This window comes from Callorhinus ursinus, unplaced genomic scaffold, assembly GCF_003265705.2.
Source record: "Callorhinus ursinus isolate GAN/ISIS: 27379988/994484 unplaced genomic scaffold, GSC_fseal_2.0 scaffold2, whole genome shotgun sequence".
Classification (NCBI taxonomy): Eukaryota; Metazoa; Chordata; class Mammalia; order Carnivora; family Otariidae; genus Callorhinus; species Callorhinus ursinus.
This window is the reverse complement of record NW_027397064.1, coordinates 64,965,103-64,985,339: the sequence shown is the minus strand read 5'-3', so window position 1 is coordinate 64,985,339 and position 20,237 is coordinate 64,965,103. Positions and strand designations below refer to the sequence as shown.

Below are 20,237 nucleotides of genomic sequence, written 5' to 3'. Positions count from 1 at the left end.
ATATGCCAGATGATATGTACCAAAGAGAAAAATTAAGCTGGGTAGGTGAGAAAAGAGAGTGCAGAGGTGGTAAAAAGCTATGTCGATCTTCAAATTCCATCGGAGCTAAAATTCATTTTTAATGATCCATCATTATCCAATAAATCAATTAGGGCCTCTTATAACGTAACTGAAAACAATGAACTGGAAACACCATCTGAGTTGAAAAAGATTTGTTACCAATCAGATTCATTCACTTCCTCAGTTTCTGGATGGTTTATTAATGAGGCTTTACCATTAATGATATGTTACTCTCTCAAATATAGTTTGTTCAAACTGATACACTCAGAAAAATTGGGGGGGTAAAGCATTAATTTTATCACACCTTGGCCAAACCAACATAAAAGTGAGGCTTTTGCATGACTTCTTCCCAATTTTTTAAATAAAATGCCATTGTCTTATAATGTGCTTTAAATACATTTTCATCAAAAGTTTAGAGCTATAAATTTAGTTTATTCAATCTAAGGAAAATGTCAACCATATAATTAGAAAAGTTAGTCCTCACTCTCAAATCAGTCAGCCAAATTAGACTTATATTCTATCAGATAAGATCCAACTTTACTTTTCAATTCAAATAAAGGTGTGCATTCTGAGAAAAAATATATTAAAAAACACTGAAGGGCACCTGGTTGGCTCAGATGTCTAAGCGTCTGCCTTCGGCTCAGGTCATGATCCCAGGGTCCTGGAATCGAGTCCCGCATTGGGCTCCCTGCTCCTTGGGAGCCTGCTTCTCCCTCTGCTTCTCTCTCTCTCTCTCTCCCTCTGTTTCTCATGAATAAATAAATAAAATCTTTAAAAAAAAGCACTGAAAATTAATTACAGATTATCTCTTATAAGAGAAATATCTGAAAACAGTCAAAATTAAAATAATACAGAACTAAGAGCTCTGAGGCATATGATGAAGTGGCCAGAATGACATGGAATTCCTTTGGTAATTGTGTAAGTGTACTTTCCTACCTTGATTTTCAGGCTTTGGATGTAATAAAATAAAAACCAAGTATAAAATTAGAAATAGCTCCATTAATTGCAGTATGCATCAAGATAAAAATTTCTCATGTTTTTAATGAAAGCAAATGATGTATATATGCTAAAAAAAATGAGTCTAATAGCCAATATATTTATTAAAAGAAAGAGGAAAATATTAAAGTATTTTATGATAAAATGGGATGGGAATTGATTGGCCTATTAGAATACACACTTCATACAATTTGGTATGATTTTACAAAATAGGTTTTAAACATCATCATATTGAATAACATACACAAGATCTAAAAGAAATCATGTACAAGGTAGATCCTTGAGTTTATCCAATTCATCTTCAAAAATCTTGTAGCCTCAGAAAGGATTTCTGTCACATTGAGAAGAATCAGAATTACTAACTATTGTACATGCTGTGGCACCTTGTCCAGGCCTGCCCGCTTCAGGGCTAAAGTACTCCTCCTCCCATCTGCTAGCACCAGCCACCAAGCCCTCCGAGCTAAGTCCTCCCTTCTTGCCATTGCACTCAGCTGAAGAGAGCTGCCACGGTCAAGCACTTCCTGGGGAGCCCAGCCCCTCTGCCCCAATTTTGCACAATTCTGTAAGGCCCACCCAGCTCCAGAGCTCCTATAGGCTCCATGACGTCCCCTGCGGTGACTGCACGGAGGCCCAGCTTCTCCCTCTGTCCATTCCACTGGGCAGTTTTCTTTTCTTTCTTTTTTCTTTTTTTTTTTTTTAAGATTTTATTTATTTATTTGAGAGAGAGAGAGAGCACAAGCAGGAGGAGCAGCAGGGAGAAGCAGGCTCCCCGCTGAGCAGGGAGCCCGAAGTGGGACTCAATCCCAGGACCTTGGAATCATGACCTGAGCCAAAGACAGATGCTTAACCGACTGAGCCACCCAGGTGCCCCCAAGGGGCAGTTTTCAAGAGCTTTCCCCAGTAAACTCCCTGCAGGCAAACTTGTGTTCCAATTCAGCTTCCCAGGGAACCTCACCTGCAGCACTAACCTACAGCACATCAGGTATTCCCAGGCACATTTTCTTTCAGTTATTGGTTTATACCAAGTATTGAAAATAGCAGAAAATACATTTAAATACGTGACAAAATACCATTTCAGTGTTTCATGCTGATGCGCTATTTACTTTGTTCTTAGGAAACTTTCCCTCAAAGGTTATGGATTCTCTGACAAGAGTCAGGAGAGAGAGAAATTAAAGTCAATAATTAAAAACTGAAAAAATAAAAAGTGAAACCGTTATCAGTCCCATCACACAATCATATATCTGAATTCAGAACATTTCAACACTAACCAAAATTCTCCTTCCTCATCATGAGGTCATGTGTAACAAAATTAGTGGATATTTTTCTGATTTTGTACATTATTCTTATTTAATGAGATTATAAGTAAAAAGTGTTTGGTGGACTGCTATACTTCCTTCCAGCTTACTGTGTATTTTAAAAATCCCCACTTTAGAAAAAATTAAGTGGAAACATCAATTGGGCTCATAATACAAGTCTCTCAGAGCAAGGGGTAGTAGGTGTTAGCAAATGTTTTAATTGTTAACTATTAATATCATTGGTGAATGACTTGGGCCAGGGCTCATGGTGTAGAATTGCAGAGACATATACCCCTTGAATATATAAGACTTTCCAAGGGATGTGCAAACTCACAGGTTTAAGAGAATCAGTTTTCAGATCCTCATGTTCCACATGTACTTTTTCCTAAAACTTACCTTTCTGAGAACCCGTCTGTGTTCGCAATAACTTTCTCACCTGGTGCATTCTAAACCTCCAGGGCGTCACACACAGGGAGAGCTTCCTTTAATGATTAACCAAAGCACCACAAATCAGAAGGGGTTCCTGTCTTTTTATGCCGTGAATGAATTTCTGTTAAGGAGACATGACCAAAATGTCCTATGTGTGTAATAAAAGCAAAAGATATAAACTGTTAAAAATCCTATTGGCCCAGGATCCTAGCATATGATTTTATTTTTGTTAATGAAGACCGTTAATAGAGTTAAAAATATTTTTTAAATTTGATGAAGAAGATAATTGATCATGATTAGAATAAGTATGTCAAAATGCAATTTGTTAAAATTTATTTGTGCTATTTATCTTCAATAATCCACTTATTAATTCTTTTCATGAAAGAACCCAAGAACAAGGAACACAAGATACTCCATTTGGAGGGAAAAACAATAAATAATTAGACCAAACAGATAAATGCAACAATTCATATTATGTTAAGAACAGCCAAGGAAATGCACTGGAAAAGATGATGGAGTGGGGAAAAATAAGATAAAAAAACAAGTGTGGAAGGGTGAGGGGTACTTTAGGTAGTCTAGTCAAAAGGCCGACTTGCTAAGTCATCTTACACTGAGACCTCCCTAAAGAATAAAGAGGAGTCAGTTATGTAAAGAGCAAGGAAAAGAGGTTCCAAGCAGAGGAAACAGTCAAGCCAAAGGCTCTGAGGTAGAATAAAAGAAGTTCACAAACAGGTAGGATTGTCGCTCCACTGTGGCTGGAATATAATCAACAAAAGGTAGAATGCAGAAGAGGTTTATGAGGTGGACAGAAAGCCAAATCGTGCAGAATCCTGTCGGCCCAGGTACAAAGTTGAACTTCATGTTAATCTATCAGAAAGTTTTCAACCAGGCAGTGACATGATGTGATCTACATTTCTAAGAGTTCACTTCTAACAAGGGTATGGAGAATGGACCAAAATAGGCTAACACAGAAGAAGGCCATTTACGCCTCTTGTATATGAGAAGGCAGTGGCTGAAGTTGGGATGGTGTAACAGTGAAGATGGAAAGACATTTATGGATTCAAGAATATTGTCATGAAAGGTGTGGCAGCACTTGACAAAAGACCAGAAAGAGGTCTCCTTGGATTTTGGCCTGAGCAACCAAATGGATTATTTGAGGGTGGAGCAAGAGGAATTTGGAGAAGGATTTAGAGGTTATGACCACCTCAACCCTTTAAGCCAAGTGCATTGGACCTACACCAGCCTCAAATGTTGCAAATCTAATGTCACATCCTTATTTCTAAGCTTAAATAGAATTTTACCACCTAACCTGGCCCCTCTCAGATATGACACCTTTTCTGACTCTCTACTCTTTGGACCTTGACTTTGATGTGCAATTTCTAGTTTAACTAGCCCACTCCTGCCCCTATCATCTCCATAAAGTTGGCTCCTGTGCTCCTTGTCCCATGACACCCTAATGTGCCCTTCATCACAGGAGGTGTGGTGACCATGTGGGAGGATCGGAACAAAGGCTAAGAGGAAACTTCTGGGGCCAGTGGGACCAAACAAGCCTCCTAAAGTCCTGTATCTACTACATGGACTCGTTAGTACTTCAAAAACCACCAGAATCACTTGCTCTAAGAATAGAGTAAAACTGTAGCACTCTCAGGGCCTAGAAAGTATGGGCAAAAGGCTCCTATCACATCACTCAGCAGTGGCAGGATATATTAAAAACTAGGTTTGCAGATTCCCAGTCCAATATTTTTAATCGCATCATACTGACTCATATCTTTCCATTGAAACAATATTAAACATGGTGCCCAGGATGTTGTAAATGTACCATTCTTTGGAACTGTTACAGATTAAAAAACTCTTACTGACTCCCTAACAACCTAACCACCACATGTAACATTACATCTATGGACAAAGGTATGTGAATAAACAGTCCACTTATAAATGATCTTTTGGAATTGGTGAACTAGTTAAGAATATTAATCCTCCTGGGGCACCCGGCTGGCTCAGTTGGTAGAGCATGAGACTCTTGATCTTGGGGTCATGAGTTCGAGCCCCACATTAGGTGTAGAGATTACTTAAAAATAAAACCTTAAAAAAAGAATATTATTCCTCCTTCTTATGTTTATTTTCTGTGTGGCTATGAAAAATGTTAAATGAGTGGAACCAAAGGGAAGGACAAGAAGTAAAGGATGCTCTCCCTATATTGGCTTTCCCATATCTCTCCTAAATTGATTCTGAAAGGCTCTCTTTTGCTCCCTTGCCTTGGCAAAGACTTGTGGTCATTTCCTAGGTTCTCCATTGAGCTATCCCTTATCTAGAGTTCCAAAAGGACAATGCCCAAGTCTACCTATCCCTGCTCAAATACACATCAGTGTATTCTTGAGAGCTTGTTGGGAGGGACACACATGGAGTGATGAGGGAGGAAGGGGACACCCGCCTAGCCAGCCAGATCAGCCGAAGCAACCCTGGTGATCAATGGGGTGACAGATGTCGCAGCCAGATCGCCCTCACATCCCACATCAGTGTATTCTTACACAATGGAATTTCTTACTATTCTATATAAGCTGACATGTTTAAAAGCAACATCAACAAGACTGCAGAAAGCTTTTTTATATTAATTAAGATCCACATTTATATTGAACCATGAATGGCTCTGATTTTCCTTCTGTTGAAAGAACATAATATATGCCCCTAGGGAAAAACAAGCCAGAAGCTGAGCTTTCAGGAGAAGTGAAAAATAAAACCCATATTGCAGATAAAGGTTGGATTGCAAATGTACCCTGCAAATTAACCAAGAATTAGAGGCAAACTTCAAACTGGAAATAAAACCTTGACAAGCAGATCTGTTGGGAGATTTAAGTTTTAAAATAGGAAGAGACAGCTGTCTTCTATTACAAATGAAAGTAACTAGCATGAAGTAGGGAGAATCCTGAGTTGGTAAATCCTGTCATCAGAGGCTAAGGGACATCACTAAGATGCAAGCTCAAGACAATGGCCAAGAAAGGTAACTATCATTAAAGAGTGGCATTAACTGAAACCACCGTCAAGTAAATATGCTTCAGTTGAATTAAGGGAACTGAAGCAAAGGAAGTAGACACTGTAACTGTCTGGGCCAGTCAGCCAAACTAACTGGTAGATCACCATATATCATAGGTATATAATAAGGCTCTGATTTTGTGTCCACTATTGTTTGTTTGAGATCTTCTTTTCCTGGGGCATTAGTCGTCCATTGTTTCTTCCCCATCTTCATACGCCATACCCACTGAAGCTGGACTTCCTGCTCATAGAATTTGTTCTCACAAACTTGGCTGAGCAGGGGTCCAGGCCCTTGTGCCCCTTTGGCTACAGATGACCGAATAAGAGCTGGACACACTGAGCTAAAAGCTCTCTCCAGATGTAGACTCCAGTCACTTACCAAATGCTGAACCACAAATAGAAGGAAAGATTTATTCCAATGGGGCAGCCATCAGGGGCCAGGTGCACTGAGATGCAATCAAGACCAGCAAGACTTAAGACAAATGTGAGAATGAAATGGACATAGAAGGAGAAGCAGAGATTATGTGCTGTGCTTGTGGAAGAATAGAGAAAGTGGCTGCCTTGATCTTGGCTGACTTTCTACTCCCCGATTCCAATCTCTCATGAGATCAGTGAACTTTTGGCCTTCGGATACTGTAACATAACCTTTCAGGCTAGTTCATGTGAGGTTCTGTTTCCTCCAAACAATCAATCCCTGGATAAAATACCAACTAAAGTCCATTTGTAAAATTCCTACCTTTTCTTAACTAAATGATATTGTCCACAATTTTGAAAGGTCAGATTGCCCCAGAGTCTAAAAGTGACAGGGAATATGAATACCCCTGATTTTCCACAGAAGTCAAAGAGAAAAAAAATAAGTCTAATTCCTATGCCCTTCACCAGGACACTGTTGTTCAGTGGGTTTTGCAAGAGGCCTAAGTACCAACATTTTTAACAAGCATCCCTGCTGATTCTTCGAGAGGTGGTCCAGTGACTACCCTTTAAGAAGTACTCCTCTAAAGCCTGCTTCAATATTGCTATAAAGATCTGTGTACTTTCAAATTCCTCCCAGGAAAAATGATATTCATCAAGTGCCAACATTCAGAAGTAGAAAATTGCTGTTGGAAAGACATATTTGTTTGAAACCCTAATAGGAGCAAATATTGTTTCTATTTATTTTTTTTCTGCACATATAAGATATTTGCATTTCATTTCACATTAAATGGGATTTTGTAAAACGGCCTGGGGGAGCTGAAATGCAACTTATGATGTTGTTTCCATCTGAAAATGAATTTAAATTTCCAAAGAGCTAATTTAAGGACTTTTGAAATATAACCAGTTTATAATCTGAGGATTTTATGTATCATTCCTATTGAAATAATTTGATTATGATACCAAGGAACTATTGTTATTTTTGTTAGACAATACCGGCATTTTGGTTATAGGAGAAAATATATTTTTCAGAGATGCATACAAAACTAGGCAGGGACGCAATGAGAGGATGTTCAGGATTTATTTTAAAATACTTCAACAAAGACAATAAAAATTTCAAAAAGGAACAGATGAAGTAAATGAAGCAAAATCTTGCTAATTACTGAATCTGGAAAATGGGAATATGAGACTATAATTTATTGCTTTCTACTTCTGTGAATATTGGAGAAATGAGTATACGAGAGTTTGGTTAATGTAGCAGCCATGCAAGATTCCTACAGGACTATGCAAATTGGGTTAATTACCAGCAACACAAAGGAATGACATCAGAGGCCCATTAACTTGGGGAGAGATGAATTTGTCTTTTGATAGTTCCTGATATGTGAGAGAAAAAAGAAATCAAAAGCAGAGCATATGGAAAAGTAATTTCTTAATTATTTGAAAGATATTTTTTTCTGAGATGTACAAAAAGGCTTAATTCAATACAGAATAGATCAGAAACAATGTGGTAAGGGGCAAAGCACATTCAGACATGATACTCCTTTTGAGCTTCCTTTATTTAAATTGTGAGAGTACGGGCAAATCATTTCTGGTTTTTGCACTTTTCAAAAAATTCATAAAATGTGGATAAGAGACCACTTTTTGGTGTTCTTCTAACTGTGGACTGTAAACTACGTGCAAAAGCTGGTTATTAGTAATATAGTAAATCCTATTTGGTGATAAGCCAATTATTTGGTAAATTTTTCAAATCAATTTTAGGGAGAAGGTGGAGAAGAAAGCTAAAGGATAAAAACACAGAGATAGTTAGAGTTGAAGAAGGAAAAAAATAAAAGAAGAATCTAGGTCCTTAAATGAGTATTAACTAATGGTACCGTCACCCCTGCTCTGGTATATTTATTCCTTGTGCTACTCTTACAGTTTTTGACTTCTGAGGAAATTGGACCTTCTTTAAAAATACTCTTTAAAGCCTCAAGAAATGCAGATTCCAGGTCCTCGCTATGCCACCGTCAGCCACATAGAATTTCTTAGCCTCAGTTTACTAATCTGTAAAAGAGCATTCAACTAGATGACCTCAAAGTTCTCTTCCAGCTCAAACATTCCACAACACAGTTTTTCATGGGTATCTTTTTATCTTTTAAATCTTCAGATACTTTATTTTGAATTAGTTGCACTACAAATGCCTGGGAAGCAATTAACCACACCTACTGCACAAGCTGAGTCCCAGCACAAAAATTACCTGAAGGTAGACAAACAAGACAAGAACTGATTTCTTCTGCAAGGGCCAAGGATCTCTTATTCTTTCCCTTTCTCCAAATAGTAAGTGCTAAAGGATGATTTCCTGGTAAATTTCAATCAGAAATAAAAAAAAGGGGGGAAGAGAGATCTAAATTCATAAGTTAAGTCACTTTTAATATAAAGTTTAAATTGCAAGTAATTTTTCTGGACCACGTATATAAAGGAATCTACTTTAAATCTGTTTTATTGGTAAACACAAGGAAATATGTCTAGGAAATATATCTGGCCAGTACTATAACAAGAAGGAGAGAGAATAAAGAATCCATATTCTATCTCATTCCAGCTCTTATTTTAAAAGAAAAACACTGGAAGCCTACAGTAAGTATTATATACTTTGAGACATTTTTATTTTCAGGGATAAAGCATATCCTATTTGTGGCTTCAGTGCGCTTTACCACTCATGCATTATGTAGGTGTCTCAAATTATAAAAAAAAAAAAAAAAATTATGGCCTGTAAAATGATTTTTGACTGTGGCTTTGAAAGGCCACATGAAATCTAACATGTCTAGTCTGTATTCTCTCAAACTTTCTGGTCAATTATTCGTAAATAACAGGCACAATTCTTCACTTTTTCTACAGGGAGAAAAGAATTGTTAAAACGACTGGAATGGTTAAACAAAACAAATGAAAGAGAGAATATAAAGAAAAGAGACATCAGCTCCTGTAATGTGTCAACCATAAATAATAGTCAATAGAAACCTATCACATCCAGTCATGTACATCATCTCAAGTGAAGGTCAGAGATAATCGGGCCAGAAATACCATCTAGTAAAAGGGTCATCTGTGTCCCAAAGAGACTGAGCTTGGGAAATTACTGACAAAGAGTCAGCTGTTTCCAAAGCATCATTCAGTCCAAAGAACTGAGCATGTAGAAAGGAATAAAAACAAAGGATCTGTTCGAAATGCAAAGTGTGGGTGGGAAACATGAAAGAGTGTAAAAAGGAACCTTCCTCTTCCCCAACTTTGGGACATCACCTCTTCATAGAGATCCCAACCCTCGGGCAAAGGGCCCTTCCTGGGTGAGAACACCCCTCTGGGACTGGCCTCCAGGAGGCGGGCCGGAACTCTCTGCTCAGGAAAGAGCACTGCTGTCTGTGTGGGTGTAGTGGTCTCTGAGAAGTTGACTGTGGAAAGAGGACACAAGGCCAGAGCAGGAAACCAGCTGGAGTCAAGAGCAACGTAGCACCCTTTTCCCCCTTTGCCAATTTGCTAAACCAGAGCCGAAGAAATGCTATCATTCCCCAAGACAAGATGTCTTACTCCAGGATGATGACTACACTCCCTTAGGGCACACCCTGACACCCACACCTACCCTCTCTTTTTTTCCTCCCTCTATTAACATATTTTCTCTCTATTCAAAACAAACCTTGCCCCATTGACATCTCTTAGACACAGGCATTCTCCCAGTGTTCATTCTAGAAATTAAAATGGGAATCAGCCCAGACCCCTCCTCCTCTACTCCCCTTCCACTGTTCATCTCCTAAGTCATAACCCAAATCCAAATCAAAACCCCATCATGGTAAGCACCCTTTGTATGGCTTTTTTTGCTTAGCTCAGTGCCCCAGAACCTAGGATGGTGCAAGGAACACAGCAGGCCCTCCATAAATAGGGAAATAGTCTATTAAATTCCCCAGCTGACTATTACATCATCATCAGACATTTCCTTTTCCCATTCTGGATCCCAAGGGCAATCATCAATTTTTCTACCATCATGACACACGATCAAATCTATCATCTTATATCCTTTTCATATTTTCATCTTATATCCTGACCCAAAAGCCAAGCTCTTAAAAGGCCCAGACATTTCAGCAGGGCTGTTTTTCACTTGGGCTCTGACTTTAAAACTCATCCTGATAATAAAGCTCTCAAGAATCTCCTCCTTGTTCATCTCCTCATCCAAAGTCACAGTCCCGCCCACTTAAGGACTTGCCTCCCCCATCAAAGTCTCTAATTGAGAACATACCTCTGCTCCGGGAATATTTACTCCCACTTTCTCCAGTCCTTTTCCAAAAAGCACATGCACCAATTAAACTTCAAACCGCCCCCCTCAAAAAAAAAAAAAAAATATATATATATATATATATATATATATATATATATATATGCGCATATATGCGCCTTGTTATACCAGACTTCTATCAAAGCCCAACAGTCCATGGAATGCTGCCCTTCTGTCCTTATTATTGCTTTATGTTATCAAGAACCCATCCATTCCCTAGGGTATTTCCTTCATTCCCAAAACCGTAAACATACATTATTGAACCCATGATAGGTAGTAAAAGTACAGAAAAAAGAAAAGACAACAGTAGACGTGGGGAAACGATCAAATGTCTTCTCTCCACTCATTACCCCTCTCCTCACTGCACGTATCTGACTGTTTAAATTTATTGCTTCTATCCTTGCAAGAGCAAGGTACATTTTGCCTAGTGAAGCCTCTCTGTTTTGCTGATTCAGAATTGGGAGGGAATATATTAAGAAGAGATGGGATTACTCTCGGATACACTAATTTTTTTTTTTCAAAATGTATAATCATGATGGATCTCCCCATAATTGCTGGGTCCTTGAAATCTAATTTGCCTAAGTCAGTCTCAAACTAGAAACTAAGAAAGCAAGCAAAATCATAAAAGTAAAGTCCATCTTCTAATCATCACTAAGAAGTCATCTACTTCTGTAGCCAGAAGCCTCCAAACTGAGGAATTCACTGGTGAAGAAGTCATGTTGAGTTCTCAACTCCAATTACCTTCTGCTACAGAATCACTATACCATTTTCCTTTAGTAAGTGAGGTTGGCTTGGGCCGAAAATGTGGAACATTAAAGAAGGTATTAAAGAAATCAGCCAATCCCTTTCTCACCCCATACCCTCCTCCGATTTCTGACTAACATTGATAATCTGTTGTCAAATATAACTCTCCCGCCTACCCTGTAAATAATAATAGCTTCCAGACTCTGGACTTTACATATATTCTCTCATTTAACCCATCCCAAAAGCCTGGTAGGTAAATTTTAATATTCCCATTTTACAGCTGTGAAAACTTGAGGCCTCAAAGGAAAATGATGCCAAAAACTTTGTCAGCTAATAGTCATTTAGAATAGGCCATACCACTCCTTTGTTAATATTATAAATTACTGAATATCTTAAAAAACTATATGGATTTAGAACTCCTAAGATTTTTGAATTAGAAAATTTTAAAATGCATACCTGCTTTTTCCTTGAATTTGCTTTGGGAAACAGGCCTGCTGACAACACAGATGTAAATGGAGAACAGCATAGCTCAGGAAAAGGGTTTGGAATAGATGGCATTTCCAGAACATCAAGATCTTTCTTTTTTCTCCTACACCAAGAGAACATAGGAGGTAATTTACATAAAGCAGAATGTAAAATATAATTGCTGACAGGATTAAGAAGTTAAGGGCCAACATGCACCACTCTGTGACAACACTAATATTATATAAAGTTTACAGCAAAGGTCTGTGATGTACTTTCTGTGGGTCAAAACAAAATTTGTTAATTGATATAAACCAATTTTCTACAGTATTCTTATCTTTTTTGAGGAGACCTTTAAAAAAAATCACTATGTATAGAAACCCCATTTCCAGCATTTTTGATAATTTTCCTAACCTGAAATACAGACTATATAATTATTGATGCAAAAACCATCCTGAGAAGTTAAACATTTTTATGGATCCATTAAATCGACAAAGTCTACAAACATTTAGTGAATTCATCCCTATGCTATTTTACTAATCACTTTTGGAAGTTATGGTTTATTAATTATAGCTGTGGTTCATCTCACTTCAAATTTCATTCACAATGTTGCCCACACACAGTCTGTTGATTTTTCAAGTGCTTATAGATACTAAACCGCAAGGCAGTGTTTTTTGAAGAGGTAAGTGAATAGAACTTGCTAGTATAAATGTACTCTAGTCCACTGCAGAGTAATTTTAACTTCAGTGAAGTTGAAGCACTTTGAAAATCTGGAGGAAAAAAAGTACCATTTCAATGTATGAATATAAAGGACCACAGATTTTTGTATTGTTGCAGTCTTTTTCTTTCCTAAAGTATGTGCAAAATTGTGAACTCTAAAGGCACTTAGTGCTGAATGCTATGGAGCTTGGGAAACCTTTTAAAGCCTCTATTCTTCCTGCTGAACAGCAAGACTGCTCAAATGTCAATCCGTGCTTTGCCTCTCCAGGGTCGCTGTAAGACTCTATGTGGGAGGTGAACTCATTTATGCGATGATTTTTTAAATTTATAAAATAAAAAGGATCAGGTTATTTTGTTTTGTTTTGTTTTGGTTGGGTTGGGTTGGGGGGGCTTGTTTGTTTTGTGTGTGTGTGTGTGTGTGTGTGTGTGTGTGTGGTTTTTTTTTGGTGCAGGGCCACGAAGAGAGGAAAAGGGGGTGATCAGCCTGGCCTCCTAGTTCACACGGATGGGCAGAGGTGAGAGCGACCAGGAGCTCTCAATGAAACGGTGATGCTATTTATAAGGCGCTGGGAGATCGCAATGTCCTGCTGAGCCGGTAGGAGCCAGCTCAAAGGGAATTGTCTTCAGAGACTTTCACAAACTTGGCCCAGCTCTGGGCACATGGCTCACCCCCTAGGACCGCCTCCTCAGCCCCTAGCCGGCTGCCAACCCAGGACACTCCCCCGCGCCCTCCGAGGGCTGCCTACCTGTCTGCAGCACAGCCGCGGGTCCCGTCCGGAGGGGGCAGGAGCGCCCGCGCGTGCAACCAGGGGGCAGGCTCCAGGTCGCGGGCGTCGCCCCTCCCCTGGGCAGCGCCGCACACCTGGGTGGCCAGCGGCGAGTCCTGGGCAGCCGCCCTACCCGCGGCGCTCTGCCCATCTTGCAGGGAAGTGGTCATTGTCGTCGGCCGGGGGGGTCTCGGGTGTCACGGGAGACCCGGCGCGGGGGTAGAGGGAGGCCCGGCGGCGGGAGGCGAAGCGCCTGCTTGGCAGCCCGAGCGCGCTGCAGGTGCGGTGGCCTCGCCGCCTGCGCTCAGGGCCCGGGCGGCTCAGACGCGCGGCCGAGCAGTCGGCGAGGCGGCGGGGGAGGGGAGGGGGCGGAGGAGGAGGGTGGGGAGAGGGGAGGAGCGGCCGGTGGGTGGGGGCCGCGGGCGGCGGGGCGAGGCGCGGAGGGGGCGGGGAGGGCGCCGAGCGCCGGGCCGGCCCCGCACGCGGCCCGGGACGCGCCCGGGCTCTGGCGGAGGTCCCGCGTCGCCGGGACTCGGCCCTCGGCGGCCCGCGCGCTAGGTTCGGCCCGCCACCTCCTCAGGTGGGCACCCGAGCGCGAGGCTGAGTCCAGGGTCAGGGCGGGCCCGCGCCGCTGGAGGCGGGGACCCATGTGAGCCGCGCTCCCGCAGGGCTTGTCTAGCGGAGCGCAGGCGGGGCTGGGGTCTGGGAGGCACTGACCCCCAGAACCTTCCTTTCTTCTGGCTCTGAGATCACCTAGGCTGTGGGCTGGGCCGCCATGACAGGCCCCACCGTGCCCGGAGGCCAGGGGCCATGGGGCTAGGTTTGCCCCCGTCCTTCCCCCACGTGCCTCTTGTTCCTTCCACTCCGGCAGCCTTAGACGGGGCGGGGGGAGCAAGGGGTGGATGAGGGAGCCGGGAGTACAATCCATGCGGTATAGGAAACTACTGAGATGTTTCAGAATTCTTAGTAAGGCGTGAATAATCTCGAAGGTGTCTTGGGAATAAGAAAAAAATATTAATTTTCTTTTGATAAGAGCAGCCCTTGTGTAATGAATCCCCACTCTGCCTTGTCCTCGTCCACCCTCGCAACAGCCTCGCAAATTAAATGTTTATCCCATTTTACAGATAAGGAAAATGGGGCTCAATAGCTTGCCGAACATAGCCCTAGCAATCAGTGCAGTTAAGCTTCCAATTCAGAAGATCCGGTCTTAAAAACCCAGACTATTTGAAATAGTACAGTAGTGCCTCCTTCTGTGATTTCGCTTTCCTCCATTTCAGTTACCTGTGGTCAACCTCCTTCGGTAATAGATGACCTTCCTTTTAAGATACAGTCAGAAGGTCAAACTTCTCCCTGCCTCGCGGGAAGCCTGCTTCTCCCTCTCCCTCTGCCCTTGCTCCTATCTCTCTCATTCTCTCTCTCACATAAATAAATAAATAAAATCTTAAAAAAATAAAAAGGTAAAAAAAATAAATAAATAAATAAAATGGAATCCTCTGAGCTTTTAACAGGAGGGTGAATCAGTGGTTGAAGTTTGTTCCTAGCTTCCTCTCAATGCACACCTCATTCCCCTCACTTCATCTCATCAGGTAGGCATTTTATCATCTCACATCATCAGAAGAAGGGTGAGTACAGTTCAGTAAGATATTTTGAGAGAGACCCCATTTATATCACCTTTATTATAGTGTATTGTTATAATTGTTCTATTTATTTTTTTATAATTGTTCTATTTAATTATTAGTTATGATTGTTAATCTCTTATTGTGCCTAATTTATAGATTAAAATTTATCATAGATAATGTATGTAGAGCATAAAACATGGTATATATAGTATATAATATATGTATATAAGATATATACATAACCAGTATAGGTGGTTCAATCTGGTATTATCCATGGTTTCAGGTATCCACTGGGGGGTCTTGAAACATTTTTCTGCAGATAAGGGTGGATTACCGTAATTACATTATGCTCACCCTCTGAGGTGTAGCAATCCTACTCTGAAATTCTGGGTGCTGCTCTGTTTCTGCTCTTCCCGTAAGTTCCCCCATCCCAGTGCACTGTAGAGGATTTCCAAACGTTTTACACACTCTTTGTTCTTTGACCAAATTAGGTAACACGTGTCCCTGGCATCTGTTTCACCAGGTTTTCTTAAACTTCACAACACCTGCCCAGGGCAAGGCAAACACTACCTCCTGAAGAGGTGGGCAAAACCCTTTCTTCATATACACACACACACACCTACACCACAGCACCAACCACTACCAACCAGGGGTCACTAACTCCCAGCTTTGTGCGGAAACGGGGAGTCCTCCACGGAAGAAAAATCACTGGGTCGAAGAGCTTATGGAATCTAAGTTCTTCATGCTTCTGATGTCAAAATTAATACCCAATAAAGAGCGGTATCGGTTCCGGTCACACGGTGGGTGTGGTCTCTGGGAGACTTTCTACAATGCAATAGCCATGGAAGGACAAAATGGTGGTTCTCCTGACGGATAAGATAATAGTACTCCTCATGGTGAGAGTTAACATGTACATGTGTTGATGCTGTGAAAGCCCTCACATCCAGGTCCCTGAATATGGTCTGGATTCTACATGCGGTGGAATTCTACAGAGGGTTTCATGTAAAAGCATACAGATATATTGAGGCCATTCCAGCAAAATAAAAAAGAGGGTATGTATTTGCAGATAACTTGAACTAAAGACATAAAGAAACAACTCCTCCTCTTCCTTCTTCCTCCTCCTCTTTTTTTTCTTCTTCTTCCTCCTCCTTCTTCTTTCTTTCCTCTTCATCCCTATATTCTTCCAAAATTCTTGGAGGCACCCATTTCTCCTCTAAAATGATATACTTTGGTGTGGGGGGCGCTGGGGTGGCTCAGTCGGTTAAGCGTCTGCCTTGGCTCAGGTCATTATCCCAGGGTCCTGGGTTCGAGCCCCGCATCGGGCTCCCTGCTCCACGGGAAGCCTGCTTCTCCCTCTCCCTCTGCCCTTGCTCCTATCTCTCTCATTCTCTCTCTCACATAAATAAATAAATAAAATCTTAAAAAAAAATAAAAAGGTAAAATAAATAAATAAATAAAATGGAATCCTCTGAGCTTTTAACAGGAGGGTGAATCAGTGGTTGAAGTTTGTTCCCGCCCTGCTCCCAGCAACACCTTCTCTCTCTCTCTCTCTCACACACACACACAGACAGAGCAGGCTGTCTTTTTTGTCAGAGAAAAGGATAGGTGAAAACTGTTTATATCTTCGGAATCACTGGAAGGATCATTTCCTAATAGTGTGTCCTGCTCCACTTCCCAGTATAAATGTTTAATCTAAAGAAAGAGTATTCATTTGTTGAAATGAGATCTCAATGGTGTCTCCCCTCTCCAGGCATTTATTTTAGTGAAAATCCATGGAGTATCCATTTGCAGGCTTTATGCTCCTTCTCTAAACCCCATGGCAAAAATTATAATACCCGCAGTCAGCAGGGGCAAAAGCAAAAAGAACAAGCCTCTGAGGAATGGGACCTAAATAGTTGGATGAATTTACATCTAGATACCTTGAGGCTTTATATCAAGAATTATTAGAATTAGTTCATTCATATTTTTGAAGCAAGCCAACAAAAGAGCTAGTTTTTCTATCTAAAAGGTTTACAAAAAAATGATTCTAAATAAAGAACTATGCAATATAAAAGCAGGATACTATCAGACCTAGTACAGTCTAAGAGAATACAGAGGCATCTTTTCATCAAAAAGGAAGTTATAAAGGGAGATTTTCTTTCCCATAACTGACAAAGATTTCTGAAATAATGAGGCAGATATGTTGGTACCAAAATTTCTGAAACACCAAGGCAGGCAGTTATCTTGGTACCAAAGACCAATCCTCCCCTGAGTGGCTGTTGTCCTTTTTGACTTGAACCTGTAAAACTGCAAAGGAAGTGGTTTGTCTCTTGGCCCCTCCCCCACTTTGAGCATTGTCTGCCCCTTTGCACCTCCCTTTCCTGTCTCTCCCTAGGGATCCTAGCCCTTCTACCCTTCAAGGAAAAGGTGTCCTCCCTGCTTTACTCTCTCCCTTCCTTACTCATCAAATCAAATTTCTTAACCCTTTATGTTGGGAAAGATAACATACATAGAGAAAAGAAGTTCACAGACAAAATTGTATGACCACTTATCACAAGGCAAATACCGATGTTGGGTCATGAATTGCAGTCAGTCCTCTAAAAGTCTCTCCCTCCAATCCAGATTTTTATGATAATCAACTCATAGTTTAACCATAAGTATCCACCCCTACGCAGAATAAAATAGGTTGTCTGGTTTTGACCTTTATATAAATGGAATCATACAGTATGACCCTTTTGTGCTAGACTTGGTTCCTTTAAGGTATTATTTACAATATTCTTTTTCACATAGCTGTAGCTCTTTCATTCTCTTATTGTATGTAAATACCACAGTTTATTTATCCATTCTACTACTGATAAGCTTCTGGACAATTTCCAGCTTCTATTATTAATGCTGCTGCAGTGAACATTTTGTACACGTCTCTTGATGCACAAGTGTATACATTTCTGGATGGTATATATGAGCAGCATTGTGAGGTCATGGTATGTGTATGTTCAGCTTTAGTAGGTTCTGCCAATTTCCCAAAATAATTGTACCAATTTCACAACCAGCAGCATAAGTTTCCCCAGTTCTTCACATCCTTAAGGATTGGAATATTATTCAAATTTTCACAATACACATTCTGGTTGAGTATGTAGCCATATCTCAGGGTGGAGCTTGACCTTTCTTGATGAATAATGAGGTTGAGGACTTTTTCAGGTGATTATTTGCTATTTGGACAACCAATTCAAGTCTCTGCCCATTTTTATGTTGTCTGTCTTTTTCTTATTCTTTTATAGATGTTCTTTGTATATTCTAGTTACCAGCTCTTTGTTAGTTATGTTTTGTAGGTATATTCCTTCATTCTGTGTCTGACATCTTATAACTCTTAATGGTATCTTTCGATGAATAGAAGTTCTTAAGTATTAAATAGCCAAATTTATTTTTTATGATTATTTGTTTATATCCTGTTAGAAATTTTCTATATATATATATATTCCAGAAATTTATTGTTTTGCCTTCCACATTTAAATCTGTGAGCCAACAAGACGGGTATTTTTATCCTAGGGTACAAAAATGTGAAGGTGTGAGGGTGTAGAGATTATTTTTTTCCCATATAAATAGATAATTTTTACAGCTTCATTCATTGAAAGGATGAATGAAAAAGTTTCCTCACAACTTTTCAGTGCCTCTTTTGTCATAATTTAATTGTGCACCTGTCCATGGACTTTTCTGGGCCCTCTCTTCTACTCCATTGGTTTATTTATCAATATTTGTAACAAAATCGCATTGCCTCAATTATTACGATTTATAAAAATTCTCAATATTCAGTAAAGCAAGGCATTTCATTTTCTTCTTCAATTTATTAATTTTAGAATTAGCTTCACAAGTTTTAAAGAGCTGTTGGGATTTTGATTAGATTGCAATAAGTCTATAAATCAGTTTAGAAAGAAATAATATTAAAAAAAATAACGTTCCCAATCCATAAAATTGGTATCTCTTTCCATTTGGTTATATCTTTAATTTGTTACAATGATGTTTTATGGTTTTCTGCACAGATATTTTGCATGTATTGTTAGACATGTTCTTAGATAGATGATATTCTCACTACTTTGGATACCTTTTTTAAAATTTGATTTTCTATGATTTGTTGTGGCATGGATAATGAATATTATTAAACAACTTTTCTGTATCTACTGAGTTGATGGTTTTCCTCGTTGGTTCTATTAAACTAATGAATTATGTTTTTTAAATGGTAAACTAAACTTATATTCACAGTATAAACCTTACTCATTCTTGCTTATATATTTTTGATGTTTGCTGATATTGTTTACAGTTTTTGCAACTCTGTTCATGAGTCAGATTGGTCTGTAGTTTTCTTTTCTCATATTTTTTTAAGATTTTATTTATTTGAGAAAGAGAGAGCGAGCTCAAGCAGGGGGAGGGGCAGACGGAGAGGGACAAGCAGACTCCTCACTGAGTGTGGAGGCAACTTGGGGCTCAATCCCAGGATCACGAGCTCATGACCTGAGCTGAAGTCAGGAGTTTAACCGACTGAGCCACCCAGGCACCCCCTCTCATAATATTCTTATGAGATGTTGGTATAGGGTTATGATGGCCTCAGAGATAGGAAGTGGTTTTTGTTTTCCTTTCCTCAAAGAGTATATACAACATTGGTGTTATTTGTTTCTTAATTATTGATATAATTTACTTGAATAATTTACATGTGACCCTGTGGTTTCCTTTGTGGGAAAATGTTTAATAAATGACTTCATATCTTTAATAGTTATAGGGCTATTCTGAATTCTTATTACTTCTTGTGTTGATTTTGACAAGTAATATTTTCTAGGAATCTATCTTGTTCATCTAAATTTTCAAATATTTTATCAGAAAACTATTCATATTTTCCTTTTAATTTTAATACATAAAGGATTTATTGTTTTGCCCTATTCCTTATTCCTAACATTGAATATTTGTGCCTTCTCTTTTTTTTCTTAATTATATTCACCAGAATTTATCAAATCGAAAGTTTTTCAGGAATGATCTTACTGTTTGTTTGTGTTCTATAATAAACAATGTAGAGTAAAAATAAGCAATATAAACAATACAGGTGTTTATCTCTCTTTCCTATTTGCCTCTTTCTACTTTCTTTGTTTTTATTTACGGTTCCTTTTTGTCCCCTAAATGTTTGACATTGATGTGTAGAGCTCATTGATATTTAGCTTTTCATATTTTTTTAATATTAACATTTCCAGACATATATTTCCTTCTAAGTATGACCATAGCTGTATCCCTGAAGATTTAATCAGTTGTATTTTCATTATTATTCATTTCAAAATGTTTATATTTCCATTGTGGTAGAAATTTTTCTAGCTGTCTTTTTTTTTTTTTTGAACATATAATGTATTATTTGTTTCAGAGGTACAGGTCTGTGATTCATCAGTCTTACACA

General features: G+C 39.6%; 1 protein-coding gene across 2 annotated transcripts in view; it reads right to left on the bottom strand.

The window, feature by feature from the left end:
• GRB14 (growth factor receptor bound protein 14) overlaps positions 1–13,542 on the bottom strand; it is a 113,104-nt gene extending 99,562 nt beyond the window's left edge. For both annotated transcript variants that reach the window (XM_025852988.2, XM_073883227.1), the window contains exons 1-2: positions 13,188–13,542; positions 11,716–11,848 (exon numbers count right to left, since the gene is read on the bottom strand). In XM_025852988.2, coding sequence (XP_025708773.1) covers positions 11,716–11,848; positions 13,188–13,378 — 324 coding nt within the window. In that variant the 5' untranslated portion in view covers positions 13,379–13,542. The remainder of the gene's footprint in view (positions 1–11,715; positions 11,849–13,187) is intronic.
• Between the last annotated feature and the right edge of the window lie 6,695 nt (positions 13,543–20,237).